This window comes from Cetorhinus maximus, chromosome 5 (assembly GCF_964194155.1).
Source record: "Cetorhinus maximus chromosome 5, sCetMax3.hap1.1, whole genome shotgun sequence".
Classification (NCBI taxonomy): domain Eukaryota; kingdom Metazoa; phylum Chordata; class Chondrichthyes; order Lamniformes; family Cetorhinidae; genus Cetorhinus; species Cetorhinus maximus.
Window position 1 is genome coordinate 28,221,819 of NC_135883.1, and position 17,610 is coordinate 28,239,428.

The window sequence follows — 17,610 nt, forward strand, 5'->3', positions numbered from 1 at the left end:
CTGGGACCATTGTTGTTTGTTGTTTATATCAATGATCTGGATGATAATGTGATAAATTGGATCAGCAAGTTTGCTGATGACACTAAGATTGGAGGCGTTGTGGACAGCGAGGAAGGCTTTCAAAGCTTGCAGAGGGATCTGGACCAACTGGAAAAATGGGCCAGAAAATGGCAGATGAAATTTAATGCAGAAAAGTGTGAGGTGTTGCATTTTGGAAGGACAAACCAAGGTAGAACATACACAATAAATGGTAGGGCACTGAGGAGTGCAGAGGAACAAAGGGATCTGGGAGTTCAGATACATAATTCCCTGAAAGTGGCGTCACAGGTAGACAGGGTTGTAAAAAAAGCTTTTGGCATACTGGCCTTCATAAATCAAAGCATTGAGTATAGGAGTTGGGATGTTATGGTGAGGTTGTATAAGACATTGGTGAGGCCAACTTTGGAGTACTGTGTGCAGTTCTGGTCGCCTAACTACAGGAAGGATATCAGTAAGATTGAGAGAGTGCAGAGAAGATTTACTAGGATGTTGCCGGGTCTTCAGGAGTTGAGTTACAGAGAAAGATTAAACAGGTTAGGACTTTATTCCTTGGAGCATAGAAGAATGAGGGGAGATTTGATAGAAGTTTACAAAATTGAGGGGTATAGACAGAGTAAATGCGAATAGGCTCTTTCCACTTAGATTAGGAGAGATAAACACGAGAGGACATGGCTTTAGGGTGAAAGGGGAAAGGTTTAGGGGAACATTAGGGGGAACTTCTTCACTCAGAGAGTGGTGGGAGTGTGGAACGAGCTGCCATCTGACGTGGTAAATGCAGGCTCACTCTTAAGTTTTAAGAATAAATTGGATAGATACATGGATGGGAGAGGTCTGGAGGGTTATGGACTGGGTGCAGGTCAATGGGACTAGCGGAATAATATTTCGGCACAGACTCGAAGGGCCGAATGGCCTGTTTTTCTGTGCTGTAGTATTCTATGGTTCTATGATAGGTGATCTTCAGCTTACCCAAGCCTGTAAAAGAAAATGTGGGGAATGCTCTCCTAAATTCATTATCATGAGTTTTTACATTGACCTTACCAATGTTTTGATTCTTGATGACGTACAATGTTTCAGGAATTACTCTATATTTCAGTGTCGTCTCTAGTTGGCACTGAACATTTAACTTGGTTCCCTCCAGAACTTGGAGTTGAATAGAGGAAGTTGCAGTGTCACTTTATTCAGCCAGGAAACTGTCAGATAACACTGAGACACAGCCCGTGTCAAGCTTGAGTTCAGTCAGATGCCCATTTACATCAATGTCAGCACTCCAAAACTGGTTTTAATCTTAATTACTCCTTCCAGTAAGGTGCTTCCCTGGTTGTCAAGGTCTGGAATCGCTTGAATGGAGGTTCTTTTAACAGAGTCCTCCTTCTATCTTGTAAACAGAGATTTCCTGGAACGACAAACCACTTTAAAATGGCCCAACTGGCCACACGCATGGCAACACGCAATTCAGGCAAGGAATTTTTCCTGCCTGTGGACCTCTTTCCTGCCACAGCAATGACATTGGAAAATGGTGTTTGGTACTTTTTCAGGGTGTCTCTCTGGTTGCTGCCTTGCTATACTTTTGATTTTAGAGTCACAAATTGAACGACTTCATTGGGCTGTTCTTGGGAAATTCCCCTCGCATCTCGAACAAAAGCCTTATTCTGCCTCTGCTTTTCAACCTATCTGCCCAGTTGTACAGTTTTGATTAAATTTAAATGTTCCCGAGATTGTAAGGAGTCAGAAATTCTCATCTAAAACACCAATTCCATCTCTGACCAGGTCATCTTTTAGTGTTCCAAAATCACAATTTGTGACTAGGCAGTACAATTCATCGATGAATGGGTCAATCTCTTCACCCAGTTTCTGACCTGATTTTTGTTCTCTTTAGTTGCGAGGCCAGAGGCACTGCAGTATCAGATAAAGCGCTTTCACCAATTTTGCCATTGCTCAGCCTATCTGGGGTCCTCAAAATTTTGAAAAGATTCTGGTAAGGGCAAAGTAGTAGCCATTGCTCACCCAGATCTGAGGTTGTCGTTTTACATGCTGCTCATCCTGCCGATCTCTGGGCTGACGCAATTATTCGGTGGTCTCCAGTGTGGCTGCTGGGTTGGTATCTGAGTTGCACTGCTGCTGCTGGGCTTCACTTGAGGTTTTTCCTGCTGTTTTCTACCATTTTACTGTGGATGTAGTCGCCACTGCCACCACCATCTGTTATTAAGGGCTTCTCTCGGGACTCATTAGCTTCTTATTCCAGAAGAGATCTCACTGGAGGCAATGGTCTTCATTCAAAAAACATTTATTTACATGCTAACTATTTACAAAGGTTAAATAAGGCAAATTAATAGCTACAGCTATCCTCCAAGGTGTTACTCAGACATCCTCTCTCAGTCAAGGACATCACTGACATAGCTTCTTTTGCACGTGTTCTTACTGGAGTTAACTCTTATTAGAGTCAACCCTTTACTCTACAGTCCTCGGGCTCTGAATCAAATTCCGGTGCCCCTACCAATCAAACAAATTAACACAGACCAACAGTCAACCTCAGACCTCTTTTGTATTTCCCCGTTCTCACAATTCTTCTCCCTCTATAATTAGTCTCAGCACCTACTACGCATATTTCACAGTACAGCAAGGCATTTAGATTTCTAGTGTGGCTAGCTTATGCATCATCGTAGAATGTATACATTTGTATATGCATTTCTAATGTGATAGAATTGTCTTCCAATTTATTTCCCTTGTAAAGAGAACTCAGTAGAATTAAAACAATCAGGGCAGGAAATCCAATCTTTTACTGAGAAGTGCCTGGAAATTTTTGATGATACAGTTACAATTCTTATTTCCCGATCCCTAAAAAGTGAAATACTTGCAACACAGTTACACAAAATAAATTTTAGAAACTGTCCCCTCAATCCCTTATTTACATCATTTATGCATAGTACCAAGCAGTATTAAAGGCACCCTGACAAGTCAGCTGGCCTAAAAATTGATTCCAAAACAGGGAATCAAGCAAGAAACACTGAATATAGTGATAAATGTAATAAAAAATTTGTCATTCACGCATAATTTTCTTTAAGTGCCATAAGCATTAGTAAAACATCTTACAATTTAATTTAGCATTTTTTTTAATAGATCAAATGCTGTTACTGTCAGAGGTGGACCATGTTGAAACTTGAGCTTTAACAGATAAAGTGTGTTTCAGTAACACAAGAAGCAGTGCACTTGCCTCCTGTCCGGTAAGTTGATGGTTCAAGTCTTAGGGCCAATAGGTACTCAAGTCTGCCTAGGTCATTTTTCTGAAGTTTGTTAATTCTCAACTAAGGCTCCTTGATGAAATACCATCAGCCACATAACAACAGTCATTATGTATCAGAAGGAGGAAAATTTTAAAAACTGATATGGCCATCTTACCCGGTTTGAATTGTGCCTCCTTCTGGACGGTCATAAAGCAGCATTGATGTTGGCTGTGCAGAAGGCAACATGCCAGATCTCACTCCCCTTCTAGGGCGAAGGGGATGCATGGGGGTTAGAAATCTTCAATGAGTAAAAGAAAATGGAAAGAAATTAAAAACCTTTTACCATAAAAAACACAATAGAAAAAAAACATGTTCATCAGAACTGGGTCAGTTTGGGTAATTATTCATTACCTGCATTCATCATTTTGTAGCAGAAGCTCCTGGGAATTACTGGTCATTCTTTCAGATTTGTCCAAAGAACAGCATGAAAGCCACATGTCAACAATTTCCAATTCTTAAGGAATAACAAAGCAGCCAGGATTCAGCCCTTCACACTTGTTGACTCAACAGACTGTATGTAATTTACCTTTAAGTGGGTTCCTCCCCACCATTCAAACTTTTGAGGACTGCAACTGTTAAAACCTTTGAGAAGGCAAAACTCTTGTGAAACTTATGATCTCTGAATTGACAGAATAAAACTCCAGGACATCAATCCAACATGCTGTTTAACCTCGAGCAGCCTCAGTGCTCAGATGGTAATACTTCCATCACCCCAGGAACCATTGTGTTACCTGGAAACTGTTCTCAGCCAAGCACACAAAGAACAAGAAATTTACATCTCTACTTTTAATGGAAGGATATTTCTGAACCTCAAAAGCCAAAACTGGAACAAATCTACAATTACTAATTTTCAGTCATACCTCTATTTCCAGAGCTAATAGTTGCAAACAAGCGCTGACCCATGTGGGGATGTGTGCATTTAACAGACCAAAACCAATCCAGGCTCACCCAGCTAACGTTACATGGATAACTGCGGTAACCCCTGCGCTTTAGGTCCAAATGACTCACACTGGGGAGGTCACTTACTATAAGCGGTAGTGTATAAAAGGTTGACAGGTCAGTTGTCGTTATACACCTCTGATGTTGGAAGTCAATGCAAATGAAAATTTGCAGGGGTGAGTGACAGGCAGCCAAATCAATATCAATATCTTACACTAATGGCAAAAAGTAATATTACCCCCAATGTGAATCATTGTAATATTGGCAAACACACTAAAATAAAGAATCTGCCATCCTCCATTATCTGCAGAATTAGCACAATATTTAACAATGAAGGCATCAGATCCAGGTTTCTGTTTGTGTTGGACATCCAATTGCACTGCTCCTGGAAACTCTGGGATTTAGAACATCCATCTGAACCTTTATTTACTGAATGGACCAGTCCCTTTAATGTCACTGATCTAAATTAATAAATCTAGTTTATTGTAGCTGGTTACAAATTTCAGATCCCATGTCAATGACTGGGTTTCCTTCTTTCCTTAAAATAAAAGATTGACTTGAATCTGTGACAATCTGTAAGGTCTGGTGTGGAACATTTGGAATAAGAATGATTTGTTCTCACAAGACTTTTACATAAACAGAAGATATATCAGGTCCAAAAATCTGAGGCTGTTACAGCAGAAGTCCACACGAATGGCTAGGACCAGGTGAGACCAGGTTTCAGCCTATCAAAGTTTGCAGGTTGAGCTTATGGGACCAGAATCCCCACCCATCAACATAAGGGGCGAAGTTCCTGTACTCCAGGCTTACTCAAGAATACAGTGCGTTGCAAGCCCTGATATTAGGGCTGACCCATTTGGAGAGCAGGTGGGTGGCCGGTTGAGGCTACAAGTATGGTTCTCTGGAAAGGGAAAAAGAAAATGGGATGGGAGTCTCATTCTTGATCACCATTCAGTGGTAAAAATCCAGGGTATTAAACTTGATTCTGATAGATCCAACGGTTAAACAGGCAACCAACACTTGTCTGAGCTCAGACAAAAAGAACAACTACTTGTGATTTAATAGGGGTATTGAAAATTATGTAAGGTTTTGATAGACTAAATAGGGAGAAACTGTTTTCAATAGACAGGAGGGTCAGTAACCAAAGGGCATAAGTTTAAGCTAATTGACAAAAGAACCAGGGGAAGATCAGGATTTTCCATTTTATTAACGCAGCAAGTTAGGATGATTTGGAGTGCATTGCCTGGAAAAGTGGCGCAAGCAGATTCAACAGCAACTTTCAAAAAGAAATTGGATGTGTCCTTGATAAAGGAAAATTTGTAGGGCTATAAGGAAAAAGCAGGGGAATAAGACTATTGGATAACTCTTCCAAGGGGAAAACAGGCATGATGGTATGAATGGCCTTCTATAATTTTAAACATATCAATTGCTATAATATTCTGCACCTCTACCTTTTATTGTGCTCGGAGTCAGTACTGGAAGTTTTTTCTGGTGGTATAGTCCTCTTCTCTCTGGGAACCTAAAAAAAATATTTAGATGCTTCTGTATCAATTGATTATGAGCAGCATTTTATTGGCAGGAGTCAAAACATGTATTATCTATGAGTCGTTGCAACACGTCCAGCAAATACCTAATGCACAGTGCCAGCCTTTCAAGTCACACAATGTTGGCCAGATAGTAAAAGGGGTTCAACTGTCAACCAGTGTCATCTGCCACCCTTAAAATGCAAGTTGAATAAAAATTCCCTTCACTATGTTAGTCTCGGTTTAAAATCAAATTCATGTTTGTCCCATCATTTCTGTAAAAAGACGAAGAATTTCAGTCAAATGTGTTCATATTCACTCAGTAGTATCTGCAGCATAACTTCAGAGCCTACCATTTCTGAGACATGGTTAATATTGTACATAAACAGAACAGTAACTCACAAGGTATGCAAAATTCTTTAAACATAAGTTGAATTACAACCTGGCACTGCTGGTTTCATTTACATTTCACGTCAGCTTCGTGAATAAGCTAACCATTCAATGGCTAAAATCTGATTCAAAAGGGGTCATATGCTTTATTTGATATACCCTATGTGAATGCATACAATTTTCAGTGACTACAATTTCAATTTCTTAATTTCAGTCAGAATTATTTTTGTCTTTTCCTTTTCAAACTGATTTTCTCCCTCTCCTCCCCTCAAGGTACGACCCGCTCCTTGATGGTTTTGCGGCCAATCACTCTCCAAACTAGCCCAAACATTATTCATGGTGAGTATTCAAAATATTCGATACATTACAGAAATGCCTGATCCGGTCCACAATTTCACTCAGGGTGATTGGCAAGTGATCTAGACATGAGAACCTTGGCCGATTTCCTTTTTTTGGCCACCCTCCTAGCTTACAGAACGCCGAAGACAGGATCAGCTAATTCAGCCCAGGAGGAGATCAAACTTGAATCTTTGTAATTCTGCATGGCTTTAGCTATTCATTAGACAAACCCATTGGTCTATCGGCTGACGTTCTGGAAACCCACTCCCGCCTGCCAAAAAACGTTCCGACGGGGAGTCCAACTTCTTACATGGAAATGAGGCCCAGCAGTTAAAATCTCAGGGCTCACATGCCGCAGTGACTTTTATTTTCCACACCCCCAACCCCCTGGCACCACTCTTCCATTTAGAGTTAAGATCAGAGTTCAAAAGTTTAAAAATTTAAATCAAAAATAGAAACTTTTGCATGTTGAGTCAGTATCAGTGCCTGAAATTCTAGTAATGCTAGATTTTTGATAAAGCAAATAAACTGGTTAGTTGGTCCAACGAGACAGTTGCCTCCTGGAGCCTGCCAAGTTTAAGAGTTAAAGATCAAAATTTTTCACAGGCCAATCCTTCAATATTTGTTAATCAATTTAATTTGGAAAACCTCAATTTATAAATGTTCACAAAGGCAGCAGCTGCATTTGGGAGTCAGTTGTGCTGGACAGTTTTGTTAAAAATGGCAATTAACAGGGTCAAATCAAACAAACAGCAATTATGCTGGCGCTGGGTGCTTTGAGCATGACTAAGGATTCAGGCACATTATCTGCATCACTCCCTGGATGGATCTGCTGGAATCACATACCTTGTAATAATCATAAAGTAAACCCAAAGCAGCAGCGCTATCATCATCACCATTGATGCTCATCATGGCCTTGGTGGCAGCTGTCAGGGGATTTTCCAGGAAGGATTTCCATGCTTCGTCTTCATTGGTATAGGAGCGCCTTTGGGGATAAAGTTGCTCATTCTGTAGCACCAAAACTGCTCTCTTACTGCAAAGAAATGGGAAGAAAACACGTGAAAGACTGCTTAGCCCCTTGGAGAAGCAAGAAAAATTTTTAAAAAAAATAAAATTCCATACTTGGGCCATAAAAGTTTAGAAATATATAAATGTGTTCGTTCACCAGTAGTCAAGTAAACAAATTAGCCAAACTTGTTTAAAAAAAAATTGCAAGATCTGTAGTCTTGGAGTTGGTTCCAAACAGCTCTTTGTACTTGATAAACAGGTTTAGCAACAGTAGCTTATGATATTCTTTCAGCTTTCATTGTGATTCTTTACTTCTGGCCTCGGGTGCACAGGATCACTCCAAATCAGTCAGAAGAAATGAAAGATACACCAAATTCTGCACGTAGTGCCTTTCATGTATATAAAGCTGCATGCAACTTGGACGCGTCTACACAGCAAATATTTCTTAGTGGGTGTTTGCCCTCCCTTTCCTTAGTCTTAATCTGGAGTACCCTTAAAATGGTAGATTTATTACTTAATCTATGCATCTAATAATAAATGCAAACAATAACACACCTCACTAACATTATCTCTTAATTACTTACTCATCCTAAATCATTCAGTTCAGTGTATGTATGTATGTATGTATGTATGTTAAGAGGGTGTGTCAGGTAGTCCCTGAAGAAACTGTTGACTGAAACTACTCAAAAAGCTTCTCAGCCTTGACATCTAAATATTATTCTTGCAGGTTGACTGTCCCCATTGCATGTTTGGCCGATCCTATTTTAACTAGGAAACCAACGCCTCCTTGCTATTGTCCCATTGTTGACAATGGGGATATCAATAAAAACATCCAACATAGACTGGGCGGGGGAAGGCAGGGGTGGGGGGGAAGTTGTCCCAGAATTGCATCAAGTGCAGTAGTGGGTGAGTGAAACGTTTTTCCCGCCGACCGCAATGACGGCTTCCCATGCTGCATTGTATCAAACCCGCCGCATTAATTATGCATTCCCAGGAAACACACCATTTCGATGGCAGGTGGACTCTCATTCACTAGCCACACCATCACTCACTGCTTCATCACGCTGGGCGCCATATTTAAAAGTCCAGCCTCGCACACCTCTCAGTGCTTCCAGCCCAGGACTGCTGCACCAAAGACATGGCCCTGAAAGGCAAAAAGACTGCAGTCCCCAGGATTAATGACGCATCCCTCGGAGTGCTTTTTGGATGCCGTGGAGGCCCACCATGATATCATCTATCTGCAATCTGGTCGCAGGAGGGGCAGCAACATCACCAATCCGGCTTGGGAGGCGTTGGCAGTGGTGGTCAGCACCAACACCCTGAAAAAGAGCACAGCCACCCAGTGCCATAAGAGGATGAATGATCTCCCTCAACAAAAACACCTGGGAAAAGTCAGCAGGTCTGACAGCATCTGTGGAGAGGGATACAGTTGATGTTTCGAGTCGGTATGACCTTTCACCATCAGATCTCCCCCGTTCCGCCAGGTTAAGTCATTCTTGTCATCACTCTCAACTCATACACTCAAAGCCATCACACTGGGCCCTCATTCAATGCCAGTTCAAGGGACATCACCATTCACTCTCCCTCACACATCTTAATTGTCCTCATTCCGTCCATGGGACCACCCACACAGGCCAGGCAGACTTATCATCTGACCTGGCAAGCGTCCTGCTTACACTCTCCATCTCTATTCATGCAGGACAAGCTGGCACACAGCAAGGGGGAGAGGACACTTACCATGGACGAATGCCTGACATCAAGGTCCTCATGAACTTTGAAAACAGAGCTACCCAACTGCCCGGCAAGGATCTGCACTGTTCTTGTGCTGACAGCAGGGTCTCTACCAAGTGAGGATCCAGCAATGCAACATCCATCAGACAACCATGCTGTGAGCGATGTGTCTTCTTTCACAGGCCACTGCTATGCACTAATTATCTCTCATTGCTTTCACAGGCACATCTGGGAAACAGCTGACAAGAGTCCACAACCCAGGGCCTCCAATCAAGCCTTGAAGAAACCTCTGAAGAGGAATCCGAAGGCACCCTCCTTGAGGACCCATCACAGCGCTCACTCACACCCTCCACTAGCGGAGAGACACATACCTCAGTGGGACCTAGCTTTAGAGTAGTCCCAGGATCATAATCTGGTGAACACATTGCACTTTATGATCCAGAGCAAGCAGTAGCAGGGACTTCCCAGGTTCCCAGCATTCGGAGGACTCCTGGAGGCAAGAAATTTGCTGAGTCCGAGTCAGATGGCAAGCCTATGGATTCGGTGGTCATATCACAGTTGCTGGAGCTGCAAAAGGCAAGTTTGGAAACATCAGGAAGGGATGTCCACTGCACTCCTCAGATTGCAAGACACAATGGAGGAATCCATCCGCCTTCAGTCTGAGGTGATAGCACCAGCAGGCCAACACACTGACAAAACAATGGTAGGATGGCGGCCGCCATGGAGACCTTGGTCCAGGGCATCGCTGCTGCGTGGGCTGAACTCCTTTGCTGACACCATAGTTGGCCTCCAACAATGTGCATGCGAGAGGGGTGTGGGGCAGTTTGATCTCACTCCAGCTTCCCCTTCTCCTCAGGGAGTCAGCCAGGGGCCCTTGGCCACCCATGGGAAGGAGGATCAGCAGGTGCACACCCCAGGGCCAACCACCCAGGTGACTCCGGGACTGTCCAGCCCATCCGAATCCCCTCCTCCAGTGACCCCAGCCGCTCCAGCACCGCAGCTCGAGGAGGGTGCCACTGCCACATAGGAGACCCTAAAAGCAGGCCCGGGCCCTCCAGGTCTCGGTCCTCCAGAGGATGCCCTTCAAGTTCATCACAGACAGGGCATAAGTCAGCAGGCTGCCTCTATCTCTGTTGTGGATATCCAGGGAGCACCAAGACGTAGAGGCAGGGTTAGGAAGGTTAAGAAGATTGAGTTGCACAGCCTGGGCACATGTGTTAACCACTTGTACATAATGTCCACTGTTGTAAATAAACTCCCAACAATGTCTCCCTGCCTGTGGCTCCTTGTTCTGATGAACAGTGTTCATGTCATTCAGATGTGAAACCTTTCTGCACAAGATAAAGACAGGTGTCTCAGTCCAGGCCTCTTCTTTGCATTTTATGCAGCCTTCAGACCAAAGTGATGATGCGGTCTCACGCTCCCTGGACACATTATTGATGCCTGCACCTTGATGGTGCTGGTCATTGCTGCCAGAATGTCATGCATCAATTCACTGGAACTCACCGACCCTTTTGCAGACCATGTTGCCAGGCCACAAATCCCCCATTGCAATTCCACCACTATTGCACCCCTGGGTTAGCCAACACTCATTTGGATCATTTGATCAAAATCACTTCCTGGTCAGGCCACCTTCATCCCAGTTTTCCCTTCCTTGCATATACAGCATGGACAATTTTAATAAGTTACTTTAATGGCCCTTCTCCTGAACCCACCAATGTTTTATCACAGTATAACATGTGTGAATTTCTGTTAGACTTTGACAAGGAAAATAACAACAACCCAAAAGCACGGTGAGGTAGATCATCAGTCCAAAAATTTTAGCAGTTTAAGTCATGGCCTTCAGGTCCAGTTCCATTTTGAAGTATCAATGACAATAATCAACCTTTGACAGTTTATTACAAAGATCAAATTTTGGCAGCCATGGATGATTGGTAACCATAAAGTTTTTTCTCCATCTCACCAGAGCAGCAATATTTGGAATAAGTGAACTTTGCTAACTTTCAGAACCTCACCTCAATGTGTAACAACACCCTCCAGAAGTGGGTGGCCCATTGCACTAAATTAAGTAATTGCTTCTGCAGGAAGGCAGATAAAAACAGGCATAACAGAGATGAACCATGAGGAGTCTGGATAGCTTGGGGATAGAACGAGGATACAGACCAAGAAATTTATAGCATGAGTGTAAAAAGGATTGAAAAACTGAAATACAATAATATGAACCATGAAAACCATTTAGCCCATCATACTCATTCCTTCCACAGTCCATGATGGACTTAACCCACTTAACCCGAGAGAAGCAAATAACCACAGATCAGCCTCCAAGATAAAGCTCTGTTCAACTCCTGACCACACTCCACAGACCTGAAAACAAGAAGTGCAGAATTCTGGTACAACTTAATGGCCTACAGCTGCAGCACTGACCACTGATGGCCCCTGTATGTTCTGTAGAACATTTGATCATCGATGGTGGTATTTCTTTTAATCTTCAATCATGACCCATACCAGATACTTGATAAGATCATCATAAATGAGTTAATACTGGGAGTCTATTTCACATTTCCATTTCTATCTGGGGTGGGGTGGAGCCTCTTTTAGATTCTAGTTTTGCTTCAAACTTGTAGTATTACTACTCAAACTCTCCAGTTCTGTAAACTCAGAGCAAGTAAAATAATCTGTGTGCCCACCATAGCCATAACCCTCATCATTCCAAAGACCTGAATCATGTTATTTATTGTAATCTCAAATGAGAACAAGTGTAGTTTTAAGTCTTCCTTCAATATTTGCATTTCCAAGATCATCTTCTGTACCAAGGTTACACTGTCTCATGCATAACCACACATTTACCCACAATAAAATCCATCTACCATTCCTGATTTCATCCACTTAACTTGATTTATTTGAATGGCTTCAATCTCCTTTATATTAATTGCTCAGTCATATACGATTGATTTCATCAACAAATACTGAAACAAGAATTACTCTCCTTCATGTTATCTGTAATGGTGAAAAATAGAGGTATAAAATTCTACACCTGGCCTGCTTCTCAATCCTAGTCAGCCCACTTAGTTTCACCTTTTCATCCCTATCACTGGTTTAAAATAGTTCACGTGCCAGCAGGGCTTTTGCAACCATCAAGCAAGTGTCATGAAGATATGCTCTATGCCAAATAATGATTTTTAATCCATGGGTGGAAACCTGAATTGAACTTTTAAAAACAGACTTTTTAAAAAGACAGAGACTAAAATGACTTGAATTCACAGCCCAAGATGGCTAACCCCAATATGCATTACTATACATCCCACATTCCAATTCATTGGAGTCTGTCTGCAAAACCCATCAAAGATGATGACTTCAGGAAAGTGTAAAGGACTCGCATCTCATGTCTCATTTAGCTTAGTTAGCTTCTAGAGCTAATCAATTAACCTTTGGAATACATGGGCAATATCATTTTTTGAATCCCCTGGCAGTTGGAGAAGGAAGGTCACATGATGAGCCAACTTTTTGTATGTTTTAAGCATATGCTGTCTCAGCAGAACGGAGGACAAGCAGCTTATGGAGAAAACCTAAGTGGGGTCCTTCCTGCCTCCTTTTTTTCTCTAACCCACCTGGTAAGCTTCAAGCTCTGCTTGCTGACAGTACTCAGGGGTGTCCTGCTGCAGACACAGAGATTTCTTACAAGAATCCAACCCAGCACTACCATTGCCCAGAGAACAACCAACACAGTCATCTACATCTTTAAATTGGAAGCATCAAGACTATCAAAATTAGCCCATAGCCAGCTGAGTTACCAAACTATAAACTGTACACTGACTTTTTTTTTAAAATTGACCCTAATTTGGCCAACCTATCCTTCCCCACTCTGTAATCTGTATTTGTGCATGTGTGCGCGTGTGCATGCATGCTCGCGCATGTGCACGAGAGAGAGAACTTTGAGTGCGAGAGCGTATGCACAAAAGTCGGTGCGCATTTATTACTTTACTCACTTAAAGTATAATAAAGCTAACCTCTCTCTTTGTTAAACTCAAAATAACCAATAGGACACTTTTTTTATGATCACAGTGTGTCATGGTTAAGTACTCACTGAATTGACAAATGTATCCTTTTCAAACATAAAAAACCCGTTGCAGTCAAACGAGGAGATGGCAAAGAGGGGAGATACTTGACCCCCTCCTCACCTGGTCAGAACACAAGGGAGGCACAAACCCCCTTCCCAGCATCCAGTGGTGTCATGAGCATTTCTTCCCACTGTGTCTCAGATATGGTGGTCTCCTTAACCAGTGCACTACCTGATCCTAATGTTGCTGCAATTCATCACCCGAGTCCCCACCTCCTGGTGCGTCTGTAATTCGGCCACTAATGCCACTATCTCTCAAAAAGAAAATATGCAAACCTTTATTCAACAAGGAGAAAAGGGATACTATCTGGCACAAAGGTAGACAAAAATTCTAATCTCTGGGTCCTGTCCACAGACATATTAGACAGTTTAATTAGGTCTTTTGTCGTTTCGATCTTCCTATGTCATATTTCAGAGATACATTCAAGAAAGGAGAGAGGAAAGACCAGAAAATAATACGATGCAATGAAACAAAGTAATAGACTGCATGTAGCTGAAAGGAGAGAAAAGAAAGCTAACATTGGCCAGTACAAGTTTGGCAATGTTTTGAGCAATTAGTCACTGGATTTAAGAGCTTTCTTTTGACAAGTTCTGGAAAATGCTTTTGAAATTACCAAAAGGGATTGTTTTTAAAATTTGCGTTATTTTAATAGGCCTGCCAGGTTCCTGCCTATCTATTTCTTTCTCACAATGACAGAATGAAGCTTACAGTTCAGTTTTTACTTTCAAAAGGAATCATTTTAAGTGGCTTCTTTATCAACATTTTACACAATCACCATTCTCCTTTTTAAATCCCAAGTGCAACTGAAACATTTCAAAAGACTGATTCCTTTTAACAGATGTGAAAAATGGCTTTACAGATAGGATCATAAAACTGCTAAGAGTATAATTGTTTACAGGAATACATTCTTTGACCACACCTCATTTTAGATGTTCACCCCTAAGCTGTATCTGATTAAGTCTCACACACCTAATAATTTTCTAGCACAGCCCTCTTAGTCTCAGTAAGCTCAGCACAGCTCTGCACCGCTGTCAACTGTGAGTGAACAAAACAATATCAACATTTCATTTTTAACCACTGGGGCATTTGTGCTATGATTATAATTTTATTTTCAAACATTCCACTCCCTACACTTTTGGACAAGTGCACATTATCTATTCATTGGCACTGTGTTCTACTGCGCCCTACTCCAGATCAATACCTGAAACATTAACATAATTATGGATGCCACCACAATAAAATATCTCTCAGATCTTGAAAAGTGTTTTCATATTGGTTAAAGTGGCTTGCAAGGCACTTTACCACATTGACAAAAGGTGGAGGCGGAATACTGTGATACAATCGAAATGCTGGCATCACTGATCATGTCTGACACTACAAATAGTTTATTATCCAACAGTGATTGAAATAAGATATAAGAAAGCCCAAGTAGATCCCACAGGTTCCACACTTAATTCTCGTGCTTATGGAGTTAGCCTGTTTGTGGGCAAACGTGAAAGTTAAACTTTGCACCGAAAAAAGTTCAATTTAAATAATTTGAATTAAGCAGTGTAGATAACACCAAGCGGGAACTTACATTAACAACTTCATGTATTTAAATAGCACCTTTAACATAGAAAAAAGTCTCATAGCACTTCAGAGTTGCAAGCAGAAAGCAGATAGAAAGCATAAGACAATAACATGAGTGGCGGTGTCAAGAGACAAGTTAGAAGGGCTTAGGGCGCAAATTTCTAAGTATAGGATCCTTCAGCCACTAACAGCAGGGAAAAGATGCACAAGGGGCCAAAGGAATGGAGAAAGAGCAGCGCTCCTCCAGGCTGTACAAAATCCTTAGGCCTATCTTGTCACAGGCCTCCCACTTCCCCTGATTGCAACCCGAGCCACCATTTATTTGACTGCCGGGAACCAATCATACACACCCTCAGCAACAGCCACCCATCACCAAATTCCCACCCCACTTCTGCTCACCAGTTGGGCAGTGGATCTCGCCAGATTCAGATGTGTCACTAAAAATTGTGGAAATCTGGGATAGCCATTAGACCTATCCAGGCCAACACATTTCCAGGCTCCATGGGTCTACCGCCTGCTATAGGCTTCTCACTCAGCATATCTGTCCCTTTAAAATTAGGCTGATGGCTTTGGGTTTTCCCAAAGTTAAGCCAAAGGAGATTGCAACTAATCCAAGACTAGATTTTGAACAAGCAGTCTGATAATACATGGGTAGTAATAGAGTTGAATGGAGCCAGGATTGTCCGACTGAGCGTGACAATTCTGGAGAGGCAATGGCAAGGAGGGGTGGTAGATTGGTGGAGATGAGTGTCAAAGGCTGAGGTGGGTGAAGGAGCACAAGGAAGGATAATGCACCATAATCATAGTCAGTCATGGAGGATGTCATTTATGACTTTGGTTACGGAGGTTTTGGTATTGTGTTAGGTGGGGGGAGGGTGTGGCGTTGGCAAATGGAGTGAAGCAAACAGGCAGTTGTGGGAAAAATGAGCACAGATTTGAGAGGAGGAACAGTACATTCAGGACTTGAGAAGAAAGGGAGGTCGGAGCTTGGACAGTAGTTTGCAAGGTGATAGGAGTTGAAGGTACATTTTCTGAGGAGGTAGTGATGATTGTGGTTTAGAGTTAGGGCGGTTGGAGAAAGATGGGTGGCAGCCCTCTAGCTGCTTCTGGTCCCATTTCCTCTTCATCTGGTATAACCAGAAAAAAAGTGTGCACAACGCATATTCTGCCATTTGCAACTATTCACCCATGAACAAGTCGGCATTTTTTTTTGGGTAAAAGATCCAAAGGCAGAATTTGAAGAAGGAGAATTCCCTTGACCATTATTTATCCCACAACTAAAACCACTAAACTGATAATCTGAGGTTTGTGGAATCTTGTTCCACAGAAATCAGCAAGGGTTGGAAACCAGATGGCATTGGATTGGCAACCTATTATGCACCCTGTCCGATTTTCATTTCCATTGTCTTGAGTACAATAGCAGCCAATCCACCAAGGCCAGTTTTCCACCCTTGCTGAAGATGAAATGGTTCCCAGTCACTTTTTGGACTCTTACACTCCAGAAACTACAACATTTCTGTTCAAGCATGTGCACAAGCATTAAAATCTTACATGTGCAAATGAAAGACAAATAACATCCTCAAGTCAATATGCGAATAGGCTTTTCGTCCTCTGGATTTATAGATTCTGTAGGTTTCTCCGTCAAAGCAAAAATGCACTGCGTCACTAGTTCAGTTTGTGTTAACATTTCACACAGGAGATTGGCTTGAAACTTGTACCTTCTCCCAGCCCAATTGTCTCCACCCAATACAGGCTAGATCCTGAGACCTTTAGAACTGCTTCTTGAAATATGCTCATGGGGTTACCTGTCAGTATGACCAGTGATATTCTTCTTGAGGAGGAACTGGGAGCTTCCCAATGGCTCAAGCTCAGTTCAAAAATCACTGCCTGGTACAGAAGAGAGTTATTAAGATGAGGGAGATTTCAAGTTTGATCCCTGGTCTGCGAGAGTTAAGTGATCTGTAGTGGCCATTAAGAGGGGTGTTACAATTGTTCTTCTTCAACAGTGCCCCTAGAGGTGTCAGCGGTGGCTCAGTTCATAGCACCCTCGCCTTTGAATCAGAGGGTTGTGGGTTCATGTCCCACTCCCGGAAACCAAGAACTGTGATTGTACTCGAAAGAGTTGCAATCTGTGACTGTTGATAACTCGAAAGAGTTTCAACAGTGCCCCTAGAGGTGTCAGCTGTGGCTCAGTTCATAGCACCCTCACCTTTGAATCAGAGGGTTGTGGGCTCATGTCCCACTCCCGGAAAAACCAAGAACTGTGATTGTACTCGAAAGAGTTGCAATCTGTGACTGTTGATAACTCGAAAGTGTTTCAACAGTGCCCCTGAGGTGTCAGCTGTGGCTCAGTTCATAGCACCCTCGACTTTGAATCAGAGAGTTGTCGGTTCACGTCCCACTCCCGGAAACCAAGAACTGTGATTGTACTCGAAAGAATTGCAATCTGTGACTGTTGATAACTCGAAAGAGTTTCAACAGTGCCCCTGAGAATGGGGAATATCACCTAGGTGCTTGTTCCTTTCAGTAACCAATCACTTTCGTTATAAAGTGTCTATGTGGAAGGTTGGATTGGGCTCAGCTGGAATGCCTCAAAGGAATCAGAAATCTGCAGCACAGAACAGGTCATTCAACACAACTGAACTACGCCAGTCTTTATGCTCTACACTGGTC

At 42.4% G+C, this 17,610-nt stretch overlaps 1 protein-coding gene across 4 annotated transcripts in view; it reads right to left on the reverse strand.

The window, feature by feature from the left end:
* LOC144680539 (grainyhead-like protein 1 homolog) overlaps window positions 1–17,610 on the reverse strand; it is a 104,490-nt gene that overhangs the window by 78,658 nt on the left and 8,222 nt on the right. For all 4 annotated transcript variants that reach the window (XM_078541626.1, XM_078541623.1, XM_078541624.1 and 1 more), the window contains exons 2-4: window positions 7,358–7,544; window positions 5,711–5,778; window positions 3,436–3,558 (exon numbers count right to left, since the gene is read on the reverse strand). In XM_078541626.1, coding sequence (XP_078397752.1) covers window positions 3,436–3,558; window positions 5,711–5,778; window positions 7,358–7,544 — 378 coding nt within the window. The remainder of the gene's footprint in view (window positions 1–3,435; window positions 3,559–5,710; window positions 5,779–7,357; window positions 7,545–17,610) is intronic.